A 24,294-nucleotide genomic window follows, 5' to 3' on the forward strand; every position below is an offset into this window, starting at 1 on the left:
ATTAACCTTGAAGTGTAGTCTGTTCCCAGAAACAGCTGACTGCCCAAATGTTTCGAGAATGTATTTCTTCTATTTGATTGGAAAAATTAATTTTACCAATTGTGGTACTTGTTTCAGCATTTATCAAAGAGATCTATGGAGGGACTGAACACTTGGAGACAACACAAAATTGTATAATCTGCTAATAAATCATTAAATATATACGCGACAGAGAAAAACCCCAAGGATTCTGACCTGATACATCTATGCTTGACACTTACACACGGTATTTTTACCCCGCACAAATACTGGTGTAGCTGGAATGTGATAAAGGAACTCTCATCAATCTGACAGTCTGTTTCATAGCTGAAAGCCATCACTCTTCCCTTTTGTTATATCCCTATAATTTATGGCATTTCATCTTATTTAGACATTATTTAAAATGCTTATCAAACCAAATAATTTCTCCATATTCTGTCTTGGTGCAAAGACATTTAAATACACTGAAAACCGCACTACATTTTTTGTTTAGAAATGCGAAATAAAAGGAGACCATCAAGAACTAAAGGCAGGAGTTCAATTAACAACTTAGCCCTCTCCTCTAGGTTAAGAGCAGAGCTCTCAGAACCAAAGATGAAGAATACATCACTTCAAACACTACCCACTTCTGCTGAAGCCTGTCAATTCTGCACAAAGACCCTGGGGTTTCTTCCTGCAGATGCTTATATAAAAACACAGTACTCCAGAGTCTAGTTTACTGTATTACTTAGATTTTTTTTTATTTTTTAGGTAAAGTTCTTAATTTCTAAAAAATTTATTTAAAGTTAGAATTTATGAGCCCATGTCTATTTTCACACACGTGCCTTCAGGAATGAAGCCTTCAGAAGAAAAATAATTGAATTTCAGAAAAATACTGACAAGGAAGCAAGAACAGTAAGTTAATTTGATGGTTTCAACATAGTTCCCCAGAATTTTATCTGCATGAGTGTCATTTAACATGCCTTTACTTGTTTCAATTAAGATGAAAGTCTTGAAGTACCCGTACTTCTCCACGTCATCTGAAGATGAGAGCAAACAGGTAACAGCAAATACCTAAAGGTCCATGTACAACCTGAACTAGGATCTACTGGGGTAGACAGATCAACTGGAATGCACCTGAGGATTGACCTAACTAGTTAAGACAGTTCAGTTTCTAGGCTTCTGTAAATTCAAAAGACTAAACAGAAAGGGCAGGAGATCATTGTCTTTTACCAAAGTGCCGAAAGCTTCCGTTTCCTTACTTTTCTTCCCCAAAACCCAACAGAGGACACGAGTAGGGATACCTTTTCTTCTATCTTTAGATAACAAATACATTTTTTTCTTGGATTTAGATTAAGAAAAAAAAAATGTTCTGTTTCTTCTATTTTCAGCACCAAATGCAAGCAATTCCACAGTTCAGGATTTAAGAGCTGTACAGTAAATGTAGAACTTTTCTCCACACTAGTATCTTTGCAGTAAAAAAGCATTAATTTAAGAATCCAAGATAAACACAAACACAAAAATGAGTATTTAAAGATAAAGCCTTTTCCAAACCACAAATGATTTAGAAATGCCATATTTTAAGTTTTGCCATAAAATAAAAATAAAACCACTGTCCAATGGAGACTCAACAAAAACAATTTTAGAACTCCAACCATGTTAATCCCAGCACACCTTTGCTGTTCAAGAGGTTTTAACCGGCTAAAAAGTAAAACTCTAAGAAGGGAGGTCAGCGCATTCAGATCATTCATCCCCGATACAAGAAATCTGTTTTCCAACTGATCATCAGTTACAAAAGTAATCAGTGACTCAGAGCACTTTCATCAACGGTTGCTGGAAACAAGCCCGTTTACAGTGCCAGAGGGAGCTTCCATGGGAGGTATTATTATCATTATTATTATTATTATTAATATAACCTCAGTAGGAATTGTAGAAATACCTGCAGTTAGAAACAGATAAGTATAAAGCTGTATTTAATTTATACACAGGGTATGTTTCAGAGGAAAGGAAGCAGAGATTCTGAAGAAGAATCAGATTAAGAGATCTGGGGGAAAAAGTATTAAAAAAGTAAAAGACTTGGCTTGGAAAATACTTTCTTCTGAGAATAAAGGAGAAAAGCAACAACAACATAATAAGAACAAAGAGGTAAGACGACAGCTATTACAAAGAAGATGCTGAAATCTGATTCATAAGCATAGGAGTTTCAGGGAAAAAAGCAACAAGAGCAAGAAGTCCAGCAGAAGTTTAGGTATTGTGCCTGGTGTTAGATACTGAATCAAATATCAGACATGACTAGCAATGCTGTCCTGCACGTAACAACTCTGGAACTGACTGAATACAACATGCAATAGCACGTGATTTCACTAGTAAGCACACAGAACAGTTAACCGGAGTTGGTGGTGCTATGGGACAGACAGACTGTGCTTGTAATACCCTGAAGAAAAGCTTCTCTGATACTGTAGTACGTTCATTTGCCCAACTAAAGGTATTGCTACTCCTTTTAGACTTCATCGGGGGAACCTGAACAAACCCATAAAACTGCACCTTCACCTCACGTTAAACCTGTGAAGTTACGCGAGAAGATGGTTTCCTCCAACTATTTTTAAAGCGGATGTTTCTGCATTGATGATTTGTCAGGCGCTTCATCTGGCTGCCCGTTCCACACACATACACATCCTGCATTCACGCATACCTGATCGCTTCATACCAGATGTACGCCGAGAAGCGAAGCAAATACTTCTTCTAGTCAACAGGATTGCAACGGAAGCCTTAAACACGAAAGCCAAAATGGTACTATTTTGTAGGAAACTTATGGTTCTGAAACAATAGCTCCAAAAGGTATAAGCCATTAACAAACAAGTCAAAGTTGGCGACGTGAAGACCAGCGCGTGACCAAACCCACCTCCCGAGGGTCGAAAGCTTTACCTTTCTCACCTCCGCAACACCAAGGCTTTCTGCTTCCTCCCCGTTTCTAAAGCGCAGCTGCCTACTGCACGCTCCGGCGTACTGAAAATGGCATGAGGCAGTACAACCGTGTCATCTCGGGGGCTGCCTTCTATTTCTAGCTGACATCTTCACAAATCAAGATTTCACACGTATGATGTTCTTAGAGCAAGATTTGGTGGAACACCAAATTTAACTGGGTAGGAGAAATAGTACTGCGATACTTAATATCCTTGCCTTCTCCTCTCCCTTTCCCCAGTGTAACCTCCCCTTTTGGAATTAGGCTTATTAAGAAGAAACAGCAGAAAGGATTTTAACCCACCCAAACAACAGTACTTCTGACGCAGTTAGGAACATCTGAATCATCCAGCTGGGCTAAAAATCACTTGGAGAAAAACTTGTTTTTCTGGACTACTTTTTTGCATTATTCTCCTCTAATGACCTTTCTCTACTTCAAATTCAGGTCTAAAATTGTTCCAAAAAGTTAAAAAGGCACACTAGCCTTTCCACATGAAGCAGCTAGGGTCCAAATTCGCCACATCTACCCTCTGACAGGGTAGCACATAATATTGGGAAAAGGTTTTTTTCAAACCTGGGGAAGGGACTCATCAATAATACTTTGGAACTTGCAAACAAAAGGTTGAAAACACAAAAAAGCCGCCTATTATTCTTGACAATTCATTAATAAAACAGTGACCAAAATCAATAACGCAACCGTAAACTTCTACAGCTGTTCTCCAGGACGTACAGTTTCACTACAGCAGTTTATTCTGTCTTTTCCAAAGTATGAAGCACACTAGGCACTTAAGCAACACGGATAAACGAGACCTAAGCTGTATGTTTATGAAGACTAAGAAGAAATGTTGCACTGCGTATTTGGCTACATTCCCATTACCAAGTAGTGCAGCCCAACAGGGAGATCTGCAGGGCAAAAGGGTGCTGGAGAAGCGGTGCCCACCCCACGTGCATTTTCAGGGGGCTTCGCTTTGGATTAGCTCTGCCCAGTCCTGCGGACCGAACGCCTGTGAGCGCTCAGCTGACTGCGCCCTCCAATTCAGTCTCACCCATAAGGAACCCAGCGTGCGGGCTCAAGGCTGTGCCAGGACGAACCGAAGCACACGATGGGAAGTGGCTGCCAGAGCCGCTCTCAAAATGCTCTCCTGATGCCAACACAAAGTCAACATATCCTTATGGCTGTTTGCAACCAGGCTGCCAGACATTGCTTGGAAAATCTGATCACTGAAAGTTTATTTTCTCTTCAGACCATTTTTCTATCTAAATCTTGATTTATGATCAAATCCTGAAGCTCTTCTCGGACAATGTTAACCTAAGACAAGTCGTACAGACCTCAGCGTTTTGTCCTACAAGAATTAAGTGATCATGAAATGGTGATAGATGTGCTGTTCGGATGCTACAGCTACAGTTCAGCTTTAACACCAGCAATAGCAACAGGCTTACCTGGTCAGTGCCCGAGTTTAAAAAAAAATCCCGTTAAGCACCGCTCTAAAGACACAGCCTTTGAAAATACTCTTCAGAAAAAAAAAATATCTGTGGCCACATCATAGCTATGTCTGGTGCAGACCTCACACCAAGTCACAGGGCAGGCTAACAAGACTTTATCAGCTGGCAGCTTTCTCTTCTCTCAGCACCTCAGAGCCACACTCAGGAGTAAGAATTGTTTAAGTAGGTAGATGAGGATGAATAAACGGAGCCATTGGCAATAGTACAATCGGTATTTTAAGCAACCTGATATTTGATGATATTAAGCAAAACTTGACATAGGTTAAGTCACCAAAAGAAAGGAAATTATTCCCATATAGCTTTCAAAGTATAGGAAAAAGAGACAGAATTAAATATATTTTGAAAATGAAAAGACAAATTCAGGACCTAAACTGACATATTTCCGCTCCTACCCTACTAGAATAATTTTTAAGCGACCTGAACAGCTTTATCTGCTCCACCAGCAAAAACTCAATACAAAAACCAACTACAGTTATCCTTCATTTGTTCAGGAAGGGACATAACAAGGTTTATGAAATAGTGTGATAACTGCTTAGCCGAGTGTGTACACAGCTATAACAACTCATCATCCAGCGCAGTTTACTGTTGCTTAAAGCAAACAGCAGCTGTTTCAAAAACTGAAGTAAGATTTATGCAGCCTATAGGTAAGTGGAAAGGACTACAGTGTAGTCTGTTCTCAGTCACTCAGATTTATGAAAGCTGATTAAATGATACAGAGATCATTGAGTTTTACAGTAATTCAGGTAGATAGTATTTTCCTCCTTATATAATGACAAAAATCCTAATTTTCTCCAAGAACAAGGATTTATTTATTATTGGAATTCAGAGTATCTGCATCTGCAAAGAAACAAGCTGCCTACCTGCAGAGAAAGAGATGAGCATATACAAAGAATAAAAGAAATTTAAATTATTTACTGCAATAGGCTGGCAAGAATGCTCTAAATACAATCTAAAATGGTATTCACTAGCTGTTCATTCCGCACACCAAGCTATGGCCACTTTGCAAGGGGAAAACCCATCCCTCCAAGACCTACGGGGTACTCTGTTTCAAACTGATTTCTTCCCTTTTTATTTCCTCTGACAAATTCTTCCTCAGTCTTCAAAACTCAAAAGCTGACAGTATTTACGCCCACCGCAGATTGAGTATATGCCATTTACTACAGCTCAGCTAACGCAAAGTAAACATGCAAGTTAACTTGCTGGTCCAAGTCCTAAGGCTGCCGTTTTTAGCGGGATCATCCAGGAATACTGAACTGACACGTACGTTTTAAAATCCCATTTTCACAACCACGTTAAAAACAAAAAGGAAAAAAAAAGAAAACAGCAGCAGTATGACATTGTTTGGTCTCAGGTCACTGACTTCTGTATAAAACTCAAGAAAGGACATGCTTTTGTTTCCACCTTTCACTAGCAATTAGACACCAAGCAGAGCTTCAGATGTTTGCCACGGGAGCCAGAGATGCAGTATCTGTGTGGCTTACCGGACGTAATAGGGACTGGTAGAATTTGCTTTCTAACCAAACATGAGATTCAGTATGAAAATCACGCTGACAGCTGATTTATCACAAATCCAGCTGTGACAGGACACAATTTATATCCTTAAAATCTCTGATGAAACTTCAGGGTTTCCCTCATGGAATTAGGATGATGCAGTGTAACTAGTCCTATCTAACCAGAGGTGAGAAAATACAGTCTTCAGTTGAAAAAACAAAACCAAAAACCCATCACAAATCCTGAACAATCCATAAGAGTCTTACAAAAAAGGGTTATTGGAGAATATAGGGTTTTCACTCTAAATCCCCATATTTCACTGCCATTGTTACAGAAATGATTACTAAGTGATGATGAAAGATGACAATAGTGTTGCTCATTCGGCAGAAAAGACTGCCAAGTTACCTCTTTTAGAATTAGTTGGTGCAATTCTTTTCTTACTAAAAGCAGGGGTCAGCTTCTACATACTGACAATAAAGATTTTTCACCCCAGCAAATCAGGAATAGTGGTGTTCTTGTGATTTCTTGTTTTAATTAGCAGGCAATATTTGAATATATTTTAAGTACAAGTGCAACACCAACTTTACATGACTATTTTGAAGGACAGTCTAGGTCTTGACAAAAAGTCTGACAAATATGACAAGCCCTCCCCACCCCCCCCAATTTATTTATTTTTCAAAAGAGCACTGAAAAGTAATTTTAAATGTGTTAATAAAGTCAATTCAAATACTGTAAAAGCACATTAATGTGATCAAAACCTAAAGTTAAAGTAGTTTTTCATATGAAGATCTACATTAGTGCATGATTCACTAAGAACGTGCAGGTAGTGAATAATCTACGTATACACATCCTTGTGTTCTACTTTTATATGTATCTATATAAACATAGAAACCCCCCCTCAAACTATACATAACAAAAAATAAGCAAAAAAAGCCTCAACTGTTTCTCATTATCACATGCTGTGCACCTTCACATAAAGTTATTCAACATTTTTTCCTCTAGAGAAACGCGTGTGTTGGGGGTGGTCTCATTTACATTTACCCTATCAATTTTACCACCTCGCACAGTAGTTGCGTCCAACGATCAACCACGTTCAGAAGCCATCTGGTGCAAATTAGACAAAGCAAGTTTGAAATAAAGCATTTTAAGATTTGATATTGGAAAAACATGAAAGTTATATTGACAGCTATTACATCTCCAGTGAAGTATGACAAACTGTTGTAATTCTTTGCTGATAAGAGTATCAGCAGTAAGAGCAATTTTAGAAGAGCTGTTCAGCAACTGCAGTAAAACTACGGAGTCTCAAACTGATGTACCCACCAATTTTAACACTTCCCATTCACTATTTCAACTATCACACCTTCACAAATCAGAATCCCAGCTAGTCTCAATGAAACCCTGTACTCGGCGCTGGTGAGGCCGCACCTCGAATGCTGTGTTCAGTTTTGGGCCCCTCACTCCAAGAAGGACATTGAGGTGCTGGAGCGTGTCCAGAGAAGGGCGACGGAGCTGGTGAGGGGTCTGGAGCACAAGTCTGATGAGGAGCGGCTGAGGGAGCTGGGGTTGTTCAGTCTGGAGAAGAGGAGGCTGAGGGGAGACCTCATCGCTCTCTACAATTACCTGAAAGGGGGTTGTGGTGAGGTGGGTGTTGGTCTCTTCTCCCAAGTGACAAGCGATAGGACAAGAGGAAATGGCCTCAAGTTGCGCCAGGGGAGGTTCAGGCTGGATATTAGGAAAAATTTCTTTCCTGAGAGAGTGGTGAAGCATTGGAATAAGCTGCCCAGGGAGGTGGTGGAGTCACCATCACTGGAGGTGTTCAAGGAACATGGGGACGTGGCACTGCGGGACATGGTTTAGTGGGCATGGTGGGGTTTGGTTGATGGTTGGACTTGGTGGTCTTACAGGTCTTTTCCAACCTTAATGATTCTGTGAAACTAATTTCAGCTTCTTCTGGTTTTCAGGTTGTTTTTACTACTTCAATGCATATCTCCATCAGGACAATTAACACAAACTTGCTACTTCACTGCAGGTCTATTGGTAGAGTTTTTATTCTGATGCTACTTGACTAGGTCAATACTGCAGCCCCTTCTTGCTACGGTTGGCCTTACCAACTCTTTAATAAAAGCTACCCGTCCTTTTTGTCCCTAGGACCGTACATTGACATAACTGGAAAGTGAGGTAAGTTTAAACTTGCCTAGCAAATATACAGCCTTATTGTTATTTAGGCTAATATATATAAAACAAAAAACCAGCTGATTAGGATATCACAATATACCGATAAATTGGCTGGTTTTAATCCATAGATTTTTTAACACTACTCATATTTAAAGGGGTGGAAATGAAGGAACTGCAACATTCTCCTTTTAGTCACTAAACACTGGAGGGGTTTTTTTTATCATTGCCTCCTCAACAGGAAGAAGCGATTCCTGGTCAGCTGTATAAGAAATACCTAGTTCCATTTCTTGAGTCACACACACTTCGAGAAAAGAATACACATCTATATTACAGCCAGTGAAAATATACTCCATTCTTTTATAATACAAGCTGGTGAAACAAAGATGCTTCTAATGTACTGAAAGCTTACATGAACAGCAGTCAAGAAAAAAATAATCCAATAGATGGTAGATGTGTATTTCTTGCTTATGACATCTAAAGGTATCCTAAAACTATCTAGAAGTTTTAGATGATCCAAACCATGCGGTTTTACTTTTGGATTTCATGGGTTTGATTACCAGATATTTACATTCCATGCAACTTCAAAAGGCCAACAATGAGGGGACCAAGGGTCAGGGTGCACACAAAAAATTTGTATTAGAAGCAAGTGGTAGCCTGTTAGCTACGGCAGCTACCCAGTGACACATTCCTATCCATTATCGCTATGTAAACCCAGGTAGCTTAGTGAAATACAGATCAAAAGTTAGGCTAAGCTCTCTTATGTCTCCCATGACAAAGATATACAGGCTACGCACAGAGCAGTGACAGAGTATCATCAGATTCCAGTCTCTTAAGGTAATTCGTTTGAATTCCATACAAAGTGAAACTGAACCATGAGAGGTGAAATCTGAGAAAGAAAGCATTGCTGTAACTTCATAGCAAGGCCCCTATAAACTTTTCTCTGACAGAAATGTTAAAGTTTCTATTCAACATCTTTAACAGTCAAAGAGTCAGTATCACCAGCTCTTAACCAAGAAGTAAGACATGACACATTACATCAGAGGTTATTTAGCGCGTCCTCCTTTTAACAATTAAAAGCCACACTTGATCAAAAAGCAGCAAAAAAGCCTTTAAAAAAGGCTTCTAAATTGTTTTGGGAAGAATCTTTCCTTTAATGACAATTCTAATCTCAGTTACATTAAAGCCTGTAGGTTATACAAAAACAGCTGGAGGCATGAATGAACTGTAACAGAAAAAAAAACTGATGGAAAACCCGAGTTTCATTTACCTACCTGTCCTTGCTGCAATGAGATGCGTTGCTTTGTCAGGATCATCAGCACTCAGTACTAGATTCTTCACAATTTTAGCTCCAAGTGCTGTGGCGTGATAGTGTTCCCGTGTTTTCTCAATGGGGAAGTTTGTTGGGTAGAGTCCGCTAAATATTATGGTTACATCTGCCAACACTTTACTTTTCAGTTCTGGTACTATTTTTCTTATGTCTGGAATTTCCTCAATCTCTTTTTTCAGGTATTTATCATACTTTGTGTAATAATCAGTGTGAACCCGCACAAGGATCTCTTCGAGGTATATTAAATGGTCATCATCATCTGTATCATCCTCCTCCTCTTCCTCCTCCATACTCTGGTCTAAGGACTCACCCATTGTAATTCCAGACTGTTCGCTATTCTGAGACTCTGTTTCAGCTTCCTTCTTGTCTGTACACCCATTTCCTAAATCACAAAGGCTTTCCTGTTCGCTTTCTTCTTGTGCTTCAAGATCAGTTTTGTCATGAGTATTTTCGCTAGGTAGAGATTGCGTGTCCCCAGAATGGTTCACCAGACCATCCTTTTTCTCACTCGCATCAGCGCAACTCCCTTTCTGCAAATTTTCTTCTTGCAGAGGTTGTTTGGATTTCTTCCAGCTTCTCTTTTCCTCATTCTCACTATCTGATACAGAAGTGGATGACTTTCTGGTATCCAACCCACCATCACTTTCACTGTCACTAGACAGTTCAAAGTCCAAGTCATTCGTTGTTTTGTCTTGGGTTTGCTGCTTCTCTATCGCTGTTCTATCAACTTGTTCTGAAAAAGTCTGAGATTCTTTTGCATTTGTCAGATCGTTAGTGACCTCACTGTCCATTTTGTGATCAGTGCTATCATTTAGGGAGTCCTGGGCATTAACTTTATCACGAGAGTTCATATCCCAGTCAGATGTTTCACTGCTTACAGAAGTACTTCCATTTGCAGTGCAAGTGTCCTTTGTACCTTTCTTGAGACCATTGCTTTGTTCTTCTACACATGTAACATTCTTTACTTCTTCAGCATCTTTTGCTGGTGTCACTGCTGAATCCAGTGCCTCTGGTTTTGTAGAGTGGTTTACTAAGACACAGGAAAGAAAGAAATAAAACATATACACATTTTCTCAGGTTTGGGTTTTTTTTTTTAAAGCTTAAAGAAAATTTAATTGCCTTTTCCCTTAAACACACAGTTTACATATGCAGTTAGACTTCACTATGTTTAGAAGTGACAACTAGGCTTTTCGAAGTTGTTAATATACTTTAGGTGTTAAAGATTACTAGAAAGAACTGGCAAGCCTAACAAACTGCACTTTTGTAAAGAAGCTGCGTAAGCAGCTTTTTTTTTTTCCTCTTGAAATCACACAGGTCATAAGTAATTATTTGTTAACTATGCAAACATTAAAGGATTTATCTTGCAGCATGAGTTTTACAATTACATCTCAGGGCAATGAAACCACTGCAGAGAAGAAAAAAAGGGCAGAATTCACTTAAGAAGGTCGCAATTCAGAACTACTAGAACTTCCTTTATAAACTTCCATGGCTTTCATATATTTTCTATTTTTTCATAACTAAAATAACTGTATTTTAATATTTGAAAAGATATGCATGTTTTAGCAATACAAAGATGCTCTTTGAGGTTCATTTCAGACTGCTGGAATGCAAGCAAAGAGTAATAGACTCAAAGGCAGAAAAATAGTTTCAGGATGTGTCCTCAGATGTCTGCAGAAGAGAGACAATTAAAGAAACTGTAGGCATCCAGAAATTTGCACACAGACATTCATCAGGAACACTGGACGAAGTCACCCTACTTTGTGTCTCTTTTGTGAGCATGTCCCTGCCCTGCAAGTAACAATACAAGTCAAGTGTAAAGGTCCCGCGCCACAGTGGCCTGATTCAGTTTGAGCACATTATTATCATTTCCATATTGGACATCTCTAGTTCAACAAGGCAAAAAGAGTGATGTCACATAGATTAAAAAAAAAAACTTGGCTAAACTGGAAAAAACCTGCAATTCTTTCAAATACATTTTGCCCCCAAATTAATACTAATATAATGATGTATACCTTCTAAATCCACTGTTTGTATTACGCTGCTAGGCCTGCTGAACACGAGGTTCTTGTGTCGAATGCCAGAACACTACATTCAGTAGATGCTAAAAATCCCATTTTATTAGCATGATTTAGGCGGGGAGGTAAGCAGAGATCAAAACATTCACTTTTGGCAGTATGTTGAGAGCAGTTTATTAACTATTGCTCCAAAGTGGGGCAGGGAAGGGGACGGAAAAGGAGAAAGAAGAGAAAGTTGGTTCCTTGACCACCTCCAGAGAAGGAAAAAACCACCTTGTTTTACATGGAGGGGGTGGGGGAAGAGAGACACTGTCCTCCTCTACGTGTTCTTGAACAATTTGGTGTATTGCCACATCAGCTCTCCAGCCAAAACGCTATTACCAGTACTCCACTTTTGCTGTGGTTGCCCACCAGACACCAGAAGGAAAGCTATCGACAAGAACAGTCCAGTTTTACGAAGCTACTTGCATTTCTGCTGCAGGAGCGCTCTCTGTCAACTACAATAGTCTGGGACCGCTCATCTGAGCACAACAGGAATACTAGTAAGACCACCACAATAACTTACCATCAATCACATTTGAAAAGTAGAAAAGGTTGTAAAAGTGGTTTAAGAACTCTATAATTACCTTTCTTCTTCATTTGAATTTCTCTTGATCCAGGAGGTGCATTAATATCTCCTATGCCCTGAAAGTATACATATTTCTTCACAGTTATCAAATTGGGTGCAAACTTCCAAACATCCTCTCTATCATCAATGATGCAAACCATGGAATCCCCACACGGGAAGAGGTCTCTAAGAGACAAAAGAGTTGAGAAAATGAATACAGTTTTCGAAATTAATACTATCAATGAAAGTAATTTCTGTTGACGTTCTGGTTTATTACGAGCATGTCTGCAGGACATGGTTATAAATGAACTTACAAAAGAAAAATAATCAGCCATATTAAAATTACAGAATTCAAAATACAATATTTGAACTAATTAATGTTAATAAAAAAATGGAAACCACTATTTTTAAATCTCTATCCCAAAGGCTAGAAGCAGGAACCAACAAGCCTTTGCAAGAACAAAACATTACAACATTTCAGTCTAGTTTTCACAGGTTATGTCGACGAACAGCCCAAAGCCAACTATCACATATAAACTAGGAAAAAGACACAAGAACAGTTTTTAAAGAGTAGACTCATTCAATCTAAGACAAGAGATGCAAAAAGTACTAATATATCACCTAGGCAGAGGAGGTAGAGTACTTAAGATATACACACGCATATGAAAACAGAGCAACAGAAGAAAAAAGCTTCTCATTTGCTATGTCAGATGGGGAGGGGGCAATCATTTTTAATCTGGCTTTATGAAATACTAAACATATGTGCCTTTTAGAAAAAATCTCGGCTTTATACTCTGAAAAAGATCAGAACCTGAATTTAAACTAGAATATGAATTCAAGGCTCTAGATGACCTAATTTCAAGAAACACTGCAGAACAGAAGCTGCTAGATGTATAGCACATTTGAAAGCCAGAATACTAGATAGTCAAATATGAATTAACCTAAAACTGATTTTGGTTTAATTAAAAAAACCCACAACATACAAGTCATTACACATCACAAGCCGTAACGTGGAAACATGGTTAAGTTATGACAAAAATAAAAAGTATAAGTGAAAACATGATGCCATTGCTGCACATTCTTACTGTTCTAGTACAGAACACACTAAGTAGATGAAATGCTGCAATACCTAACATCTTGGTTTTATTGAGACAGCATTGATATTTAAGAGGTAGATAAGGAAGGACTATAAACATGTTAAGTACAGAGGGAGTAATTTTTATTATATTTAGCATATTCTGTCTCTTTGTTGTCCTGTTTTGTTTAACGCATAAGACCCATATACATACCTAAGATTCCCAGTTTTAGAAAACGGATCAATACATTCATCCCTTGACAATATCCGATGGGAAAAAAGCTTCTTTTCAGGGTCCAAAAATCCTTTTGAAAGAAGAAATTAAAAAGTTAATGTTCAAGATGTTTGTTCCATGTTTACGTTCTATATAATTCAGCTATTTTAATCTGTGCAACAGCAGTTTAACTAACAGACAATTTTAAAGTAAGAGATGTTATATGGGGGAAAGGGTAAGCACAGTGGATCAAGTATTTGCAACTAATGCAATGGGATTAATTTTAAAAGTCCCATCTCATTTTCTTTTAACATAGCAACAAAGTTGAGATTAAAATAACTAAATTTGTGACAGCCAAATAAATTAGGCTGAAAGAGATACAGCAGGCGATAGATACACATGATTTTTGCAACTTACATTTATCTCTCTACAGGTGGTTCTTTAAAGCTAAATGCTCTCCTTAGCTCATTATGCCTAGGGACTGCAGAGAAGTCTCACAAGAGTCGGCAATGTGCTGCAATACTTAAGCACAATGGGCAAGTTAAGGGACAGTTTCAGCCGGAGCTCTTGCATTTGTAGGTTTTAAGTTGTACCGCTAACAAATACTTCAATACCTTTACATATAATGAATATATCCTGGGATTCCTAGAAATATTTAGGCCCAGTAACTTTACTGACTGCACTCTTAAAAAACAAAAGACAAACCAAAAACAAAAGAGGAGAAGCTGTGCTAGCTAATCTTAAAGCAAGATAAAATGCCATTATTTAGGAAAACGGTGACTTGGGTGTACAAACACACATGCACATGCTTCTGAACCTAGCCTCCAATAATGAAGTTCATCTTCATGAGCAGATCACAGCCACATAATCGCTTAGAATAAAACTGGCATTTTACATGCTAACCTGAATTTTTCGTTTTACTGAATTTGTGTTGAAGTCAGCATCAACTTCTCATTATTCTTACGAATAATACAAGGCAGTCAATACTTATCTGGGAAGGATTTTTTAAAGTTTTACTTTATTTTAAATGGTGGCCATCTTATAGCCAGAACCAGAGTTCAAAATGACTACAGACTCTAAGGACCAACTTTAACTTTCTTTCAGAGCTTTGAGATTTGCACAGAACACATGTTCAACTCCTTTTAGAAGTCCAGCTCCCAGGAGTACGTTAAGTTGGGTCTTCAAAAACAGAGGGTATAAATTAAAAAAAAAAAAAAAAAAAAAAATCAGTCATCACTTCTGAAAAGTTGATCCTGTATGTATTTAATATTAATGTGTAATTGGAATAACTTAAAACCCATAAAAGCAAGAAAATTCCGAGTTAAGGACCGAGGTTCAACCTTAACTCACCCGACTATGCTTAAGAATTGCTGCAAACTCGTAGAATCATCCCCTGTAGTGAGACCCTTGCAGTACCTAGGCATAATGAATTGAGAGAATTAGCTACAAAGATTTATTGCCGTACACACAGATATTTTGACAAACTACATAAGCTGTCATACAAGCTGCTGTTCTCCCCAACCAAATTCTCTTCCACTAATTATCTGAATACATAGGGACTCTACACTAAATTGGACAGGAGTGCACTGATTAAATGGCAAAACCACAATGAAGCACTCGGTTGCAGTGCTGTCTAGCTAAAATAGTAAGAAAAGGAAAGTTGAACTAAAAGCCCACACACAGAAACCCTGGCTGCCAGGGATTAGAGATGAGGTAGTGTTCTGGAGCTTTTCAATAATGCTTTGGTAAAGACTTACTAATTTTAATACTTTTTTCCCCCCTTGATAATTCACTAAAAATACACTGAGGCTACAGCTCACCAGAGATGCACCTGCAAAGATAAAAGCCCATCTTGAGAGAGCCGGGTCTTTCAAAGCTAAGCTGCTTGAATAGCAATACGGAAAACAGCACTGGTCTTTTAAGGAAGTTCTTTACGTCTTAAACTGTTTGGTTTCTTTTGGATGTTGCTAGCCAACTGAATCAATGTAGTAGACATAATCCTGATGTTTTTACATTTCAGGGAAATGACAGATAACATTTCATTTGTCAAACATCATTTGTTTTCTTCAGTAGTACGTTAATGTCATCTTTAAATCTCTGAAAAGGCCATATTGGCTTTTCACTAACCTATTTAGTGATTCTACTCCACACAAGAGCAAACAAGACACCTAGTGGCTAGATCACATACCGTTCGTTGAAACATTAACCTTTAATTGGTTTATGATTGCAAATAGAACATAAATCTGAAGAAATAAAAACTTTACATTAAAAATAAGTAGATGCAGATATGCCCTCCAAGATAAAACTAAGTAAAGGCTAAGATTTAACTTCTTTATTAAAAAAAAAATCATTATTGTACTGCTTTCAATAACAAAAAGAACTGGGAAACCCTCATTATGGAAAACCTTACTACCTTCAAAATAAAAATCTTTTCACAACCAACATATTGAAAGATTCAGAATTTTATGATAGTACACTGTTTGGCTATTAACCTTTAATAATGAAGCTGCAGGTTTCATATGGATGACACCTTCCAAAGTATTGGTGGCTTTTCCTTTAAGAAAAGTCAATACAGACCACCAAAAAACCATCTGCTTAGACAATGTCACTTTTCTGTGTGTTGCAAGTTTCTATGACTTCGGAGCAATGAAAAGGTCTATGTATAAACTCATCAAGTATACAGAAACAGCAGAAGTGTCCCTGAGATGTACTATTTATTTATTTATTTATTCCCATCCATTTCCCACCACCATATCCTGAAAAATGATTATGGTCAGTATGCTGCCTTAGTGTTGATAATGAATTTTTTTCTTAACAGAATTTTTTTTTAATTGGAGAAATATCAGTTTGCACAAATCATTCCAGCAGAAGGATAAATATTGATGAATTTCTCCTTTTGTAAGCATGTTTAAAAAAATTAAAGCCTTTTGTAGAAGTCAAAATGATTGAAGACAAAGACTTGCTGTTTCAAATCAAAATTAAGCTTCCATTTATTCTCATAAATTAGATAATGTGCTAAATATGCCTCTAAGTAGTTTCCTGAACAAACTGAAGACACTATCATTATCCTTTGACTGCCATATTACAAGGGACTATTCAGTAGACTTACCCAGCAGAGACTATTCCCCCAGTTGTTTGTTTTCCAGTATTCTCAGACTGGGTCTTTGCACATATAGTCTTACCCAGCTGTGTTACCTATCTTATATAGACTCTCTTAGAAAAGCAAACTTGCAAATAAGACTTGTAAAGTTAAGTTAAAAAACCACAACCAAATGCAATGTTCAAAAGTAACTAACTCATGTTGTGGAAGTCTCAAACCTTAGAGACAGATTGAGGTAAGTAGCAATTCCTAGTCAAAGTGATGTAACAGTAGGATTCAACATGAATTTGAAGAAGTCCTTTAAAAAAAAATCTAAAATTGAATTTCTGAAGAATCAGGTCACCTCCAGTTCTACTTCAGGTCCTACTTTAGAACCTGGAAAGACCTGTTGACCCCATCTTTCAACAGCATTGGAGACCTCGAGACACTGGTGATTACATATATGCACATATTCTGTCAATTATTTATTGAAATACACACTGTAATATACTGGCTGTAACAGACCATATAGATGAACCCCCTCAACTTAGTCCTACTTTCTAAATCCCACTATAAATCTTAAGAATGATTTCACACTGCAGTATTGTTGCCTGGTGGCCTCTGAACTCAAAATTCAGTGGCACTGACTTTTACAACCAACATTTAAGCTGACTTCAGTACTAAATACATCAAACTCCTCTTATGCAGAGTAGGAAAAAAAATATTAAGTAACAATTGGTCAAAATAATTATGTAGAAGAGAAATACTATAGGAAGCTCTAGATCATAAAATCCAAAGCTCATCTTCATAAACATACTACAAGATGCCACTTTGTAAGTCTGTCAAGCTAAGAAAGGGTTTAGGATAAATGACTTCAGCAGACATAAATGGTGTTTACAAATATCAGCTAATCCCAATTAACAGCTGATAGGAGTCAGCTGGGATGAGACAAAAGGACTGAGAAGATGTCATCTGTTTGCAAAATGAGGAAAAAGCCTTCCAGGACATGGAAGGAGCAGCTCAGAGCTCAAATTTCACAAAGAAATATAGGACATATATGGAGGACCTAAGAAAACAATCTTTTTCATAAGAAATCTTTCCCATCATTTCATAAGAAATCATTCCCATCATTTTATTACAAGTCCTTCCTTTATGTAACATAGGGATAACGGTTAAATATCAAACTGACAGCTCTCTGTGAGAAATCATTTAACCAATACTGCCATCAAGTGTTCTCTCTATATATTAGCTATGTAGTTCTCTGTTACTGCACCTTGGTTACACAGGTGAGTGTGTGGACCAAAGGCTGTGTCACTGTTTCCCCATACCAACATATTTTAGCTGAAAGTATCATCATCACTGTACAAGTAATCCACTTGTAGTTCGAATGCTTCTGCTGAGGTTAGACAGCTTCAGGCAAAAATCCTTAAGTCTGGGGATGTCAGGAAGCAGCAACACCCTAATTTACTCATTTGGTGGCTATTTCCTCTATGAAACAGATGGAGCAGCTCACATACGATGCCCAAAGAGGCTTGTCCCATTGTAAGTATCGTAAGTACCAGGTGCCAGCATGGGCACTGCAGGGGAATCCAAATTTTAGCTCAGAGATTAAAACGAGCAAACACAGGACCAACTCACACATTGAGACAAGATCAGTCACCAGGGAAGCACTTTCACATCATGAGTTAACCACCTCTGCAACTCACTCTTCTCCCTGGCTCTGAAGCATATTTGCTATACGTCTTCTGACCTATTTGGTATACACCTTCTGACCTTAGGCCACGTGCAGATTTCGGCACATAGATCCAAGTGAGGAAGACTGCCCACCCACTTTCTTACTACCAGGCATTTAGACCTGGTGTATAAGAAAGCCATTCCCCTCGTGCTACACAAGAAATAACCACACTCTAAGGAGGACAGCAGGGTACAAAAGTGTTAATGCATTAGCAGCACATAATGTATAACCCAACAGTGAGACTGACAAAGCTTTAGGAAGATTCTTCAAACAACTCAGCCAAAAAATATTGAGTAATGTAGAAACGTTCACTTGGACGGGCAGGACAGGACACGCCTCTCCTGAACTCACTTTCAAGGAGAATTAGTTGGAGACCACCAATAGGTATCGCTTTCTGATTACAGAAGTCTCTTTGTTTGTCATTACAAGCATCTTCTGTGCATTATTTAACAAGCATAAAGAATTCTCTAATTACACAATTCTTGTCTAAACTGTTCTAGAGCTAACCAGGATAGTTAGCTCTCTAACTATTTTGGAATATTCCTTTCTTGCCAAGACGCGGGACTACCAAGATAGCCACGAGTGCCTTGAGCAACGCAACATGACACAAAAAAGCAGACGTGAAAGACAACTTAAAAAAAAAAAGCTAGGAGACATGGAACAGCAGCAAGGACAGTTCGACATGCAGAGTCATAACCTAAAACACTGTTAATTATATTGTCTTAGTCCAACAGACTTAATAAAGGGAAGTCTGAGATGAAAATGCTATTCTGTCAAGGAAGACTGAAGATAGCGGGCAAAGCCAATTTTACAGTTTAAACACATGGTCACACTCCTAATGCGAATTTGACCCATATGCTTGCGTAAGAGGGTAGGTTTCTTCTCTGCTTGTTGGAAAAAACAAAACATTTCGGCCAGTGACCCACACCATAGACTACTATCGCTGTAATTTAATTGCAAGTTTTCAGTTACTAGGAGAAAATCTTTCTAAGTTGTTAGAAGAATATGTGAAAATACTGCTAGATCTGTGCTTTCCCTCAAATAAGCGCATCTCAGCTCCAGGACACAAACAGAACTGCTGTAAATTGATTTATAGCAGCCAAACTTCCTTTGGTGAAAGGACACAGTATCCGGGGGCAGAGGAGTGTCCCCACTGGAGGAGATAATTTCATGTTGTTGATTTTTATGGAACTGTTGCTTTAGATTTCTAAAACAAGTGATGTTGCCGATCATTTTTAGAGCCCATCAGCATAATTTCTTTCTTAATTCAATACAAAGGCACTCATTGTCATGCCACAATCTGATTCTCTAACCATCAGGGAAACAAAAAAAAGCACATGGCTGACAGGAAAAAAAGGATTCTTTCTAAAATTACAGTCCATACAGGTACTGCCTTGTAAACGAGCCAAGAATTCTGCTTACAGGACTATTTAGGAAGTGGTTTTGCACAAAACAAAATACGCACTTGAAAACAACCACAGAAAAAAAAACTAGTTACATGAGTATGAAGGCTGATTACGTAAATATTGTTGAATGTAACATACTACTCACCTGCAATTGTATGTGCATACAGTCTGCTGCCAAATGTAAAAACATGTAATTCATAGAGCTTGGCAATTTTTTCCAGGAATTCCTTACAATGAGGACGCAAACGAGTATGCAACATAGGCTCACCTCGACCTAACTGGAAATGAAATATTCCCTAGAAGAAAAAGCATGTTTCATATTATCAAAATACCAAACAACAATGCCAGCATTTCAGAAGCGCCCTCTTCCATCACTTCCACTACTTTTATTCGGTCTGACTAGGCTAAAGCAAGTTTCGGCCACAAAGATTATGTGGATGAATAAAATCCAAAGCACATTTTTGCTCTGTGCCAAGCAGTCCAACGCTAAGTTTTTCAAATGCCAGAAGCTGCACTGTTGAACAGTTTATGATCAAGGTAACTTTCCTTCAAATCTTCGCTTACGGCAAACCAAACTGAAGAAAAAGCAACTTGAGAAATTTCTCAGGAAGTTCAGGATCTCACTCTGATCGGTACTACTCAGTGAACTTCACTCAGATTAGTTTCACTACATATCAAGCTTGGAGAAAGACTTTGTTGGGTGAAAAAAATATTATGTCTATGGAAACATACCATCAGATAGCAAACCAGGAAGGAAGCTTGCAGATAAAGATCCCAGTTAAAAATCTCCAAATCTTTTAAAAAAGATTTTTCTTCAAACCATACATTTATATAGATAAAGACACAGCCTTTCAAATACACAAGGTTTTTAAATCTTTAAGTGAATATTCACTGTTCCATTTCCTCTCAATTGCAAAGTACATTTACAGCTTGGTTTTTGCTAGCAGGTGTGAACACATGCTGGACATGAGAGAACAGCAAGAGGAAAAAAAGAAGAACTAAGCAATTGCAGTTTGTATAACACTGGAGTTTGAATTTGCACTCTCATGGTAGAGTGCAAGACACTGTAGGTACGTTCCAATGTGCTTCGTGTTTTAAAGTTTCCAAATTGGAAGTATTACAAGCCAATAGTCCCTATCAGACCAATGACAAGTGTTTCATGAAGAAATTAAACAGCAACACCCAAACTCCCTCCAAGAAAACAAAACTGAAGAAAAATAAAATCACTAGACATATTAATGGAATGTCAGACATAGTAACACACAAGACTTCCAACAGTAATTTACTATATCCGCCTCAGACCTGGAGGGAAAAAAAGTCTCATTACTGAGCACTCAAGTTGTGAACTGTAGAAGAAGGAAAGCAGAGATTAAAAATAGCTACCTGAAACTTCTCACTTAAAGTGACTGGAATGGAAAAGTGGAGGAAAACGTAAATGGAAGAAAGAAAACAGTCAATTTAAACTGTAGAGAAAAAAGGAACATATTTCAGAAGACTTGTTTCTCATCGTCTGTTATTCTTCAACTACAATTTTACCTAACCAGAGAATGTTCTCTTAAAGAACCATCATTTAAATATTCCTGTTGTTACTTTGGCTTGAAAGTTAGCACCAAATATTTACCTTATTAGACATCTGTTGGCAGTGCTGTTCTGTAGTATGGATCAATGTCTGGTCCAAATCTACCATGAGCACCAGTTTTCGATTTCGGTGTAGTCGCTGTTGATCTTCTCTGCCTAGCTGCTCAGCTTGCTGTAACAAAATATCCACAACTAAGCTTAGCTTAGAAGAAATAAATTAGGTTTATTGCTTTTGTGTATCGTAAACTTCAGAAGAAGTTCTGCTACAAACTAACTGCATAAGAAATTATGCTTCAACACAACTGTAGTGATGGCAGCTTTGTCAGCAATTTTTCTACAGAAAAAAAAACCCATTCCTGAAGCCTACTCTCAGATCTTTGTGACACTAGTAACTCTTAAAATTGATAAACTCAACACAACAACTTCCAAATTTTATTAAATCAGTAACCACTGAATTAATTTAAGGGCAAGAGTCTTGAGAGGAAATAGCAGTAGCTTTGGGGTACACAAAGGACAAGTTCATCAGTAGGTCTTAAAACTTTGGCTGCTACCTTCAGCGATTTTGTATCAATTAGGTACAATACAGCCGGCAACACCAGGCTGAACATAAAACTGAAGCTGCTAATGACAGAAATGGTTATAACCGTCAACCTGAGCTTAAAGAATATATGCCTTCAGACATAAATAGTTTATGTAGTTGTGTGTGGGCACTGATATCAAAGACCTTACACTCCAGTAAATCTGAGTTGAAGTTTACTCCTCTTGTGCATATTTACAAACTTTCAAAGTACCACATTAAGCTCTGTGTTCGCTTTAACCACTTCTGATAGCAAGCTGCAGTGTTACCCACAAAACTTTGCTTTTAAGTTTAGCTGTCAAGTGGAGCATTATGAAGAAGTAGGAGCCAAGTGCAAATTGCCCTTTGAAACACTCCTCTATGATGAGGACACTTCTAGCTGCTCCTATCTTTACATTTCTTCTCATTGGTATTCTTTGAAGAGTTACCAGAAAAAAAAAAGCAAGCAGCAACACAAAAAGGTAAAAAAAAAGATCAAGTTAGTAAGGAAGATAAATAGAATGTTTATCTTCATAATAAACATGCTTTCTCCTCTAAAGAAACTGAGGGATGAACAAGCATATGTTGATAACTCAGCTGAATGGAATATTTGAAAAACAATGAAATAAATTTAACACTATAAGCTTTACTATGTCTAGCGGGACCAATTTCAAGGTGAAGGTAGGTTTACGAAGACATTGCAAGCTTTGAAGACCTTTCAGCTAGTGGAAACTGAACTTTCCACAAACTGCTCATTCTTAAAGACAAAAACATTAAAGTAGCAAGTTTTCAGGCTGCTGTCACAGAAGTGCCATCTTTTCAGTGCACAGCTCAAAAAAACCCCAACACTATAAAACCTGTTAACAATCAATCTACATTAGGGTAAACACACAAAACCCCTGAGCTACTGATGTTCAACACCAAATTCCTCTACAAAGGCAAGCCAAAGTTTCTGTATGAAGTATATACAACATTGAAGAAACTCCTATAATAAAGCTTCTCAACTGTGGAGCTACAGTGAAAGGTATGAATAAAGAAAGCATGATGGTACTTACCTCAGAGCTAACTTTCAGTTCTGGGACACTGTGAACCATAGACACGGTTGCTGTGGATAATGGCACATTCTGCTTTCCATTCTTGCTTCGTATCCTAATCAGGCAGGGAAAAGCAGCATCAAAAGAGTTATAGTTTAGCGAGAAGTTGAACGCACTAAAATCTGTAGTATCAAACTAGTCACCACCAAAAAACTGTGATTAAAAAGAGCTATTTTGACTCATACACTCTTTCAAATTCTTGTTAATGCAAGTTACTGAACAAAATGGATAGAGAGATCAAAGCAGCTCACCATAAAAACCTTGCAAAAAGTCACTGTATTTAGTTATGCTTCCATAAATATTTCATGAAAAATGACACTAAGATGAAACAGACACCTATGTAGTGATTGGCACTAGAAAACAGTTACAAACTAAGTATAACCACCAAACCATTCAAATTTAAAACTATTCCTTTCTTTTTTTTTTTCTCCCCAATCACTCAGCATGCAATCATCTACTTTTCTCCAGGCCAGACTATGAAATAAATTTAGGCAAAGGATAGGCAAAGTTACTCGTTAGGCATAGCAGAGTGACTTACACATGACTGCTGCTTCAAGAAAAACATCCAAAAAATCCCCATACGTGCTTTTCCCTTCAGCACAAACAGGATGAGGTACTGCGTGCATGTGCCTATATTTATTTTATTTAGGTCTATATTATACACACAGTCTTACTTGTATACATATCCATATGATATATAAATGCATGTATATACAGATAAATATTCATACATACAGAATACATATCATCCTCATATATATATATATATGAGAGAGAGAGAGAGACAGAGAAAGAGAGAGAATGTGTGCACTTGTGTGTACACACACCCGAGTATGAAATTCCTTGAAAACTGAGCAAGTAGCCCCAAATAGCATCAGCAGCTTCCAGCTTACACACATCAATGTGGCAGGAACTCTGATATCTAATTTTTAAAGACAATATTTATGGTTCACCAACATTAGAAGTACTACTGTACAAATTTTGTCCTATGTGACACATGCGCATCTTAATTCTCCGAAGTGCCTGTCCCACCAAGGACAAAATTTGGTATCAGTCCTACAGCCTGAGTTAAACTTCCCCCAGTTTTTACTTCATTACAAGCAAGCTCTTGAGGAAAAAAAGGTTACTGAGCTGTGTTGAGGCAGACACAATCACAGACAGGCTTTTCCTGTACTGTAGTGTTTGGAAGCATTGATACCCAGAAACAAAACAGATATTCCATTTGGTCCAAAGTTTACATGCACATTTTAGCGTCTTACATCCTTTGTTTCAGAGTTCGGAACACCTCATATATAACACCGAACAGTATTTTAAACGAGCCTTTAAAAAAAGATGAACTGTTTTCAGACCATTTGTTGAATGAGCGTAAGAACTGTTTCACAGAAAGGATGCACCAATGACTAACACCCAACAAGCTGGCAGTGAACTGGCTGTAGTTGCTTTTCTTCAAGCAAGAAAAGCATTGACACTTTTGAATTGCC

General features: G+C 37.9%; 1 protein-coding gene across 1 annotated transcript in view; it reads right to left on the reverse strand.

Moving 5' to 3' along the window:
- The window catches only part of CTDP1 (CTD phosphatase subunit 1), a 109,835-nt gene that overhangs the window by 83,725 nt on the left and 1,816 nt on the right, over positions 1-24,294 (reverse strand). Inside the window, exons 2-7 of the mRNA XM_059836156.1 lie at positions 22,775-22,868; positions 21,207-21,335; positions 19,731-19,881; positions 13,366-13,456; positions 12,096-12,262; positions 9,399-10,484 (exon numbers count right to left, since the gene is read on the reverse strand). Of these exons, the coding sequence (XP_059692139.1) occupies positions 9,399-10,484; positions 12,096-12,262; positions 13,366-13,456; positions 19,731-19,881; positions 21,207-21,335; positions 22,775-22,868 (1,718 nt within the window). The remainder of the gene's footprint in view (positions 1-9,398; positions 10,485-12,095; positions 12,263-13,365; positions 13,457-19,730; positions 19,882-21,206; positions 21,336-22,774; positions 22,869-24,294) is intronic.

The sequence above is a fragment of the Gavia stellata genome, chromosome 3, assembly GCF_030936135.1.
Source record: "Gavia stellata isolate bGavSte3 chromosome 3, bGavSte3.hap2, whole genome shotgun sequence".
Lineage (NCBI taxonomy): Eukaryota > Metazoa > Chordata > Aves > Gaviiformes > Gaviidae > Gavia > Gavia stellata.